This window comes from Anoplopoma fimbria, unplaced genomic scaffold (assembly GCF_027596085.1).
Source record: "Anoplopoma fimbria isolate UVic2021 breed Golden Eagle Sablefish unplaced genomic scaffold, Afim_UVic_2022 Un_contig_8762_pilon_pilon, whole genome shotgun sequence".
Taxonomy (NCBI): domain Eukaryota; kingdom Metazoa; phylum Chordata; class Actinopteri; order Perciformes; family Anoplopomatidae; genus Anoplopoma; species Anoplopoma fimbria.
Window position 1 is genome coordinate 17,933 of NW_026553397.1, and position 9,415 is coordinate 27,347.

General features: G+C 40.6%; 1 protein-coding gene across 1 annotated transcript; it reads right to left on the reverse strand.

Annotated features, from left to right (window-relative positions):
* Window positions 1-4,006: 4,006 nt before the first annotated feature.
* LOC129116504 (beta-galactoside alpha-2,6-sialyltransferase 2-like) lies at window positions 4,007-8,245 on the reverse strand. The gene is made up of 5 exons (XM_054627359.1): window positions 7,621-8,245; window positions 7,372-7,469; window positions 6,807-6,908; window positions 6,552-6,726; window positions 4,007-4,260 (listed from the first exon to the last, which is right to left on the reverse strand). Exons 1-5 carry the CDS (start codon window positions 8,243-8,245, stop codon window positions 4,007-4,009), a joined length of 1,254 nt encoding a protein of 417 aa, XP_054483334.1.
* Between the last annotated feature and the right edge of the window lie 1,170 nt (window positions 8,246-9,415).

The following is a 9,415-nucleotide window of genomic DNA, read 5'->3' on the forward strand; positions in this document are numbered from 1 at the left end:
CTGCATTTTGTCTGTCAGGTGGTACTTATGATTTCTCACCTGTGTTTTGTCTGTCAGGTGGTACTTATGATTTCTCACCTGTGTTTTGTCTCTCAGGTGGTACTTATGATTTCTCACCTGTGTTTTGTCATTCAGGTGGTACTTATGATTTCTCACCTATTTTGTCTCTCAGGTGGTACTTATGATTTCTCACCCGTGTTTTGTCTCTCAGGTGGTACTTATGATTTCTCACCTGTGTTTTGTCTGTCAGGTGGTACTTATGATTTCTCACCTGTGTTTTGTCTCTCAGGTGGTACTTATGATTTCTCACCTGTGTTTTGTCTCTCAGGTGGTACTTATGATTTCTCACCTGTGTTTTGTTTGTCAGGTGGTACTTATGATTTCTCACCTGTGTTTTGTCTCTCAGGTGGTACTTATGATTTCTCACCTGTGTTTTGTCGCTCAGGTGGTACTTATGATTTCTCACCTGTGTTTTGTCTCAGGTGGGTCGTATCAGGCGGACATCGGCTCGTCGCAGAGAGTTCCACATCCTGTTCATGGTCCTCACCAGCGTGGTGTGTTACCTGCTCTGCTGGATGCCGTACGGTGTCGTTGCCATGATGGCCACCTTCGGACGGCCGGGAGTCATCAGCCCCATCACCGCCGTCGTCCCTTCCATCCTCGCCAAGAGCAGCACCGTCATTAACCCAGTCATCTACATCCTCATGAACAAACAGGTGAGTGTTTGACAGCAGAGACAGGTGGTGAGCACCTGTTGTCAGGTGGTACAGTGATGAGTAAAAAATGTAATAAAAGACAAAATGAAAAAAATAATTGAAAAATAAATACAAATTCAATTAAGAATAAAAATGTAAAAAGTCATGAGGAAATAATTAAATCAAATGAAAAAATGAATTTAGAGAAACTTAAATTTTTTTTTTCAGATAAATCAAAGTGAAACATTTTATTTGTATCTAAAATAAACAGTTGGAGATAAATAGTCAAAGTGTTTTAGCAAAAGAATGAAGCTAAGCAACGTTTCAGGAGAAAAGAAAAAAAAAAACTTCTTAAAGAGAAACTTCACCATAAAAGCACTATTTCTTGTCTATGATGCTAACATTGATGCTAACATTAGCTCACAACACTAAGTAGATGCCAACGTAAACAATGAACAGTGGACCACAGACCGGTGTTACACGCTAGTTTTATTTTTATCCAAACATGAGTAACATGAACTTACAGAACCAGACTTCTGCTCGTTTTCATCCAACACAAAACTACGAAATTCAACCTTTTGACAGCAACGCACTTCACTGGAAAAATGGAAAATAAACTCTTCTGTTGCGGATTTATATTAATTATTAATTATTATTCATCATGGTCACAAGTGTCGAATCATTTTTTCTTCAATTGTTCGGTTCAGGACACATCTTGGCAGCGTTTCAAATCCTTTATGATGCATTCAGGGCCCCAAGGGTCTATTTATAACTGGTTTCACAGCTGACTGGTTTCACATAGAGAAAAAAAACATCATTAAATCTGCAAAAAGAATGAACCCCTTTCAGTCAGAGTTACCGAACCTGGGAAACGGTGCCAGTGATGAATACAGCGGGTGTGAGCGGACAGTGAACGCATCGTCTGATGACAGTGTGAAACAGAACAGGCTCCACCCCTAATGGTGACCTCACTGGAGTTCAAATCTCCAAGCAGCGCCTGAACAAAGCACGAGACATTCACAGATCAAATCTCTGTGGGAAAAATAAACTAGGATCTAGACCCACACCGGACCGTCCTGAACCCCCTTAGCGTGTTAAATCAGGATCAAGACCCCAGTGGACTGTCCTGAACCCCCTTAGCATGTTAAACTAGGATCTAGACCCCAGTGGACTGTCCTGAACCCCCTTAGCGTGTTAAACCAGGATCAAGACCCCAGTGGACTGTCCTGAAACCCCTTAGCGTGTTAAACTAGGATCAAGACCCCAGTGGACTGTCCTGAACCCCCTTAACGTGTTAAACTAGGATCTAGACCCACACCGGACCGCCCTGAACCCCCTTAGCGTGTTAAACTAGGATCTAGACCCACACCGGACCGCCCTGAACCCCCTTAGTGTGTTAAACTAGGATCTAGACCCACACCGGACCGCCCTGAACCCCCTTAGTGTGTTAAACTAGGATCTAGACCCACACTGGACCGTCCTGAACCCCCTTAGTGTGTTAAACTAGGATCTAGACCCACACTGGACCGTCCTGAACCCCCTTAGCGTGTTAAACCAGGATCAAGACCCCAGTGGACTGTCCTGAAACCCCTTAGCGTGTTAAACTAGGATCAAGACCCCAGTGGACTGTCCTGAACCCCTTAGCGTGTTAAACTAGGATCTAGACCCACACCGGACTGTCCTGAACCCCCTTAGCGTGTTAAACCAGGATCAAGACCCCAGTGGACTGTCCTGAACCCCCTTAGCGTGTTAAACTAGGATCTAGACCCACAGTGGACCGTCCTGAACCCCTTAGCGTGTTAAACTAGGATCTAGACCCCAGTGGACTGTCCTGAACCCCCTTAGCGTGTTAAACCAGGATCAAGACCCCAGTGGACTGTCCTGAACCCCCTTAGCGTGTTAAACTAGGATCTAGACCCCAGTGGACTGTCCTGAACCCCCTTAGCGTGTTAAACTAGGATCTAGACCCACACCGGACCGTCCTGAACCCCCTAGCGTGTTAAACTAGGATCTAGACCCACACCCCAGTGGACCTGTCCTGAACCCCCTTAGCGTGTTAAACTAGGATCTAGACCCACAGTGGACTGTCCTGAACCCCCTAGCGTGTTAAACTAGGATCTAGACCCCAGTGGACTGTCCTGAACCCCCTTAGCGTGTTAAACCAGGATCAAGACCCCAGTGGACTGTCCTGAAACCCCTTAGCGTGTTAAACTAGGATCAAGACCCCAGTGGACTGTCCTGAACCCCCTTAACGTGTTAAACTAGGATCTAGACCCCAGTGGACTGTCCTGAACCCCCTTAGCGTGTTAAACCAGGATCAAGACCCCAGTGGACTGTCCTGAACCCCCTTAGCGTGTTAAACTAGGATCTAGACCCCAGTGGACTGTCCTGAACCCCTTAGCGTGTTAAACTAGGATCTAGACCCACAGTGGACTGTCCTGAACCCCCTAGCGTGTTAAACTAGGATCTAGACCCACACCGGACCGTCCTGAACCCCCTTAGCGTGTTAAACTAGGATCTAGACCCACAGTGGACCGTCCTGAACCCCTTAGCGTGTTAAACTAGGATCTAGACCCACATTGGACTGTCCTGAACCCCCTTAGCGTGTTAAACCAGGATCAAGACCCCAGTGGACTGTCCTGAACCCCCTTAGCGTGTTAAACTAGGATCTAGACCCCAGTGGACTGTCCTGAACCCCCTTAGCGTGTTAAACTAGGATCACAGACCCCAGTGGACTGATCTAGAACCCGTCCTGAACCCCTTAGCGTGTTAAACTAGGATCTAGACCCCAGTGGACTGTCCTGAACCCCCTTAGCGTGTTAAAACCGTCCTGAACCCCCTTAGCGTGTTAAACTAGGATCTAGACCCACAGTGGACCGTCCTGAACCCCCCCGTGTTAAACAGGATCAAGACCCCAGTGGACTGTCCTGAAACCCCTTAGCGTGTTAAACTAGGATCAAGACCCCAGTGGACTGTCCTGAAACCCCTTAGCGTGTTAAACTAGGATCAAGACCCCAGTGGACTGTCCTGAACCCCCCTAGGATTAGACCCACGTGTTAACCCCTTAGCGTGTTAAACTAGGATCTAGACCCCAGTGGACTGTCCTGAACCCCCTTAGCGTGTTAAACTAGGATCTAGACCCCAGTGGACTGTCCTGAACCCCTTAACGTGTTTAGGAAGACCCCAGTGGACTGTCCTGAATCGTGTTAAACTAGGATCTAGACCCCAGTGGACTGTCCTGAACCCCCTTAGCGTGTTAAACTAGGATCTAGACCCCAGTGGACTGTCCTGAACCCCCTTAGCGTGTTAAACTAGGATCTAGACCCACACCGGACCGCCCTGAACCCCCTCAGCGTGACCTTGCCCTTCCTCCTCAGCTGGTCCTGGTCCCCCTGGTTGATCCTCTGGACCAGCAGCTTCTCGAACATCAGAGGGTGGTACGCCCCCAGCGTACAGGCGGCGTCATGGTAACGCTCGTAGTAGTGACACAGGTCGGAGCGACGCAGGGACGGGATGAACTCGTACACGCTGACCTCACGGCACAGTGACATCATCAACAGGATGCCTGGAACGTGTGACATCATCACGTCAACAAATAAACAAGAAATCACAACCAGAAATATTTTTATTTTGTAAAATCTACAACATCTATAATAAAATATATTACTTAAAATAAGTGAACTTATATTTTGAATAAAAAGGTACAAGAACAAGTTAACAAAATAAAAGTCTAAATTATAAACAGCTCATGTGATAAACTCAAACTGTGGTTTAGTTTTCATTTTTTTTTTATGCAATTTAAAAACAATATTAAATCTTTCAGTTATTTATATTTTAATCACCTTAGTAATAGGATATTTTTATTTATTATTATTATTATTGATGCCGTCGGTTCGATTGATTATCTGATTATTGATTGTTCCTCAGTTCTACCGCTGCTTCCTGATCCTGTTCCGCTGTGAACACCAGCTGACGGAGAACGCTCACTCCTCCTTGCCCTCAAAGACCACCGTGGTCCAGCTCCACCGGCGGCTCGGTGACAGCAGCCCCAGACACGACGCCGCCACCGGACGGTACACGCCACCGGTACGGCCCACGTGGAGCAAAGCAGCGCCGCCGTGTCAGAGAAAAGGCTCGCCGCTGAGCCCCTGATTAAACCCACTATGAAGGGGCAGATATAAGGAATAATAATAATAATAATAATAATAATAATAATAATAATATAATATGTTCAGCTAGATGTGTGTGAATGCTGAATTTCCAAAATAAAATATATCCAAGTAAAACATAACTGCACCTGAAGGTTCATTTTTTTTTTAAATAAATATTTAATTTTATGATTCAAAACATTAAATAACACTCAAAATAAACCTAATAAATAAATGGACTTATCATACAATTTCATATAAAAATATATAAGCAATTAAATACAATTTCAACAATTAAAACGTGAACCAATTCCTACATTAAGGATTAATGCACTTAAACATTTTAAATGAATAAATAATTAAATTAAACATAACTAAATGTAATCTAGTTAACATAATAATGTTTAGTTATTCATATCGTTTTTATAGTTGCATGAATTATTAAATTAGTAAACTATAATTTCTCTGAATACATAAAACTGAAATATTAAATACCTGTAATTAATATATTATTAAAAACATCTATACACATGTACACATTAACAGGTTTAAAGCATTTTGTTCTTAAAAAAATAGAATTTATTTAACAAAATGTAATAAAATAAAAGCCAACACATTTAAAAGTATTTATTAATAAAGTTTGTCGTTATAATTTCTATATAAAGCATCTTACCGACTTATTAACAGTTAATAAATGATTGATAACTTGGATATATATATATTAATATTTAACTATATTTATTAACAATTCAAAAGTAACTTATGAGTTTGAAAATTTTATTTTAATGAGAAATTATATCATTATGACAATAATTAACAATGATTTATCTTAATAAGTTTAATTTAAACATTATGAAGATATTAACAAATAAATTCATATTTAAAAAATACTAAATTCTACAACTCAATATTTAAAAAATAAATAAATAACAATTTATTTATGAATGTTCCAAAAAACAATAACAGAATTAAGAGAAGTTACAGCTGCTGAAAAATTCAATAAAATATTAAAGTATTTATGTTTATTAATTAAAACAATATTAAATAAATTAACCTTCTGGATCAGCGTGTATGAATATTTAAATCAAACCATAGAGAACTAAACAATAAAGAAAATTAATGTCCTTATATCTGCATTATATTACGTACTAAACAGGTGGAGGGTTTAAATAATAAAGTGTTATATAGATATTAAAACTCTTTGCTTCCCGTCTGAATAAAATGTGAATATTTTTCTATGGTCTCTGGTTGGATGAACGTCGTTAAATAAATAAAGTTCAGTGAGCTGATCGTCTCTCCATTATTATTATTCATGAACATGATATTTATTTTGTATATATGAATTAAAACAAATGTTTAAAATCAATTTACACTGATAATATTCAATTTTATTATTTATAATATTCAATTTAACACACGTATTCATAAAATATATATTTTTTACTATAATTGAGTTTTTTTTATAGGTTCTTTAAAAAAATAATGTAATAAATAGTATCAATAAATCTTTCAATTTATGACATTTATTGATGTTTGAATTACTTAAAAAATACACAAAATATATTAATTTATTGTTAATTATAAATAATATTTAACATTTCAATTGCACTTTATTTACTTAAATATCTATTATAAATATTATTTCACGTTTTCTTCTCCGAGTTCTTGTACTGTACTTGTCCTCAGTGTGTACTCTGTGTACTAGTACCTATGAACCCTGAGGAGGGCGGGTTGGGTTGGATCTGGTCCTGGGTGTTGTCCTGGATCAGGTCCCACAGACCCCAGATGAAGTCCGGGTGGAGGATGTAGAACGGCTGCTCGGGTCGGAGGCGGCGCCGCCTGACGTACGCCGAGAACAGATCGAAGTCGGGCTTCTGGAACCACTGAAGAAGAAACAACAACAACAACAGCTGATGTCTCCGTTTAAATAAAGGTTAATACAAAGTACAGAGTCGTGGATCACCTGGGTCAGGTTGGCGGAGTACGAAGCCGGATCCCAGACCAGCAGAGTGACGTCCTGGTACAACGAGCTGCTGCTGAACTTGTGTTTGGGCAGAGCCACGATCTGACGGAGACAGAGTATTTATATATAGTATTTATGTGTATAAATACAAGATATTTATAAGAGAATACATTCATAATTCATTTTGACTATATTTCTAATATCTTATATATTTCAGAATTATAATGTAATATAAATTATATAATATGTTATATCATAATACCATATTTAGTTAGAAATATAAAATCTATTAATAATACAAGATATTCGTTAAAATAATACATTATTTATAATACAATACATCATATATTTAGTAAAGAAACATAATTAAAAATATTTATAATATAAAATAATTTAATATTTAGTTAAGAAATATAATACAAATATCATATATCATAATATATTTAGTTAATATAATAATTTTATATATTTATATAATTATATATTTAGTAAGACATTTAAATGTTTATTAAAGTCAAAACCTGTTTGATAAACAACAGGTGAGAAGAGGGGGCGGAGTCTGTACCTGGGAGTTGATGATGCGGATCGTGGTCTTGTTCCCCACGTCTCTCTCGAAGCCTCTGGTGGGGGCGGCGTTGAAGCGCAGAACTGCATCATGGGAGTCTGAGTCCAACGGGACAGAGGGAAAGTTTAAACACAGAAGCTTCACCTGAGCTCACCTGACGGGGTCGTTTAAGGTCATCACTCATATTTAGTAGTAGTAGTAGTATTCTGGTCCAGACCCTCAGGTGGACCCTCCTGGTCCTGAACTCACCGATCTCCCTCCCCAGTGATGAGTCGAGGACGCCTCCGGCCGACATCACCACGGCGCAGCTCTGATACCGGGACGTCCTGACATCCTGCAGGGGCAGTGAAGGCACCAGCCGGTCCCAGCCCAGACCGGAGAACGGCTCCTCGGTCCCGTCCACGGTCCGGATCCTGGTCCTCCTCTTCAGCTCGCAGTACAGCTGCAGACCGGATCTGCGGACCCCCCTCGGCCGCCGGCGAACCACCTGGTGCCTGTTGGAGCTCAGCTGGACCTTCAGGACCTTCTGGAGACGAGGACTCAGCATCGCCGCGGTCAGGTTCCCACTCCAGAGTCTCTGCAGGATCTCCAGAGACCTGGACCTGTAGTACTCCTTAGACCTGGACCTGAAGTCCCTCCTCCTCCTCCTCCTCCTCCAGTCCGTCTCCGAGACTCCAGCAGGTCTCAGGGTCCTGATCCGCCCCTGAACCGAGGACAGGCAGCGGGTCTCGGTCCCGGTGAGTCCAGAGTCTGTGGCGGATCTGGATCGACGCACCGAGGAGAGTCTGAGGTCCAGGAAGTGACAGAGCAGGGACAGGAAGAGGAGGAGCCAGACCAGCAGGACCAGCAGCAGCCACTTCCTGTACGCCTTCATTCTGAGATGTGGTAAAAAGTACAACATGTACCTCTGAGGTGTAGTACAGTAAAAGTACAACATGTACCTCTGTGTAGTACAGTAAAAGTACAATATGTACCTCTGAGATGTAGTACAGTAAAAGTACAACATGTATCTCTGTGTAGTACAGTAAAAGTACAACATGTACCTCTGAGGTGTAGTACAGTAAAAGTACAACATGTACCTCTGAGGTGTAGTACAGTAAAAGTACAATGTATACACATATATACATATACATACATATATATATATATATACTCTGTTATGTAGTACAGTAAAAGTACAACATGTACCTCTGAGGTGTAGTACAGTGAAAAGTACAATATATATATATATATACACATATATATATATATATCTATATATATATATACTCTGTTATGTAGTACAGTAAAAGTACTGCGTTTGGCTGAACAGAGTACTTCAGAGCAGTACTCTGGAGAGAGAGTGTTTGTGAATATTAATGAGCTCCTCTTCATTGACAGTCTGCAGCAGTTCAGAGGGACTCAGGTAACCATGGCAACAGCAGAGTCCCAGAACACACACACACACACACACACACACACACACACACACACACACTAACATTATTATTATTATTATTATTATTATTATTATTATTATTAATACATTGTTTTTAATTAAATGTGACAGTAGGAAGTGTCAGAATAAAATATATTATAATAAACAAAATAAATAATTTAAGATATTTACTAATTAATAAACTAATCAATCTGTGTGATCACCTTGAGGAGCGACCGAACAAAAAAAAAAAAAAAAAAAAAAAAAACACCGAAGAAACCCGAGTGATCCCGAGTGATTCCGAGCGATCCCGAGTGATCCCGAGTCAACACGAAGAGCTCGGAGGTTTGATCCGACTGCTGCTGCTGCTGCTGGCCGGACTGAGAGAGGGGAGGGCGGCCTCACGACACGTGTTCCCCGGTCCTCAGCCCGGAACCAGAACCAGAACCAGAACCACGTGTTATCATCATTATTAATCATTCATTCATCCATCCAGTGTTCAACAGAAGGTATTAATGTTTTAAACCAAAAAATAAAATGTGATAAATAAGATAAAATAACACAATAAATTATTATATTTATTATTAAAGTTGTTTTAACCAAAAAATAAAATGTGATAAATAAGAT

What these genes read in the sequence shown, in the direction of transcription:
- LOC129116504 (XM_054627359.1), bottom strand. Translation starts at nt 8,245, where the DNA reads ATGAAGGCGTACAGGAAGTGGCTGCTGCTGGTCCTGCTGGTCTGGCTC. An exon ending in ATCACTGGGGAGGGAGATCG is followed by an intron (nt 7,470 to 7,620) that starts GTGAGTTCAGGA and finishes CGTTGGACTCAG; the next exon opens with ACTCCCATGATGCAGTTCTG. An exon ending in TCCGCATCATCAACTCCCAG is followed by an intron (nt 6,909 to 7,371) that starts GTACAGACTCCG and finishes TGTCTCCGTCAG; the next exon opens with ATCGTGGCTCTGCCCAAACA.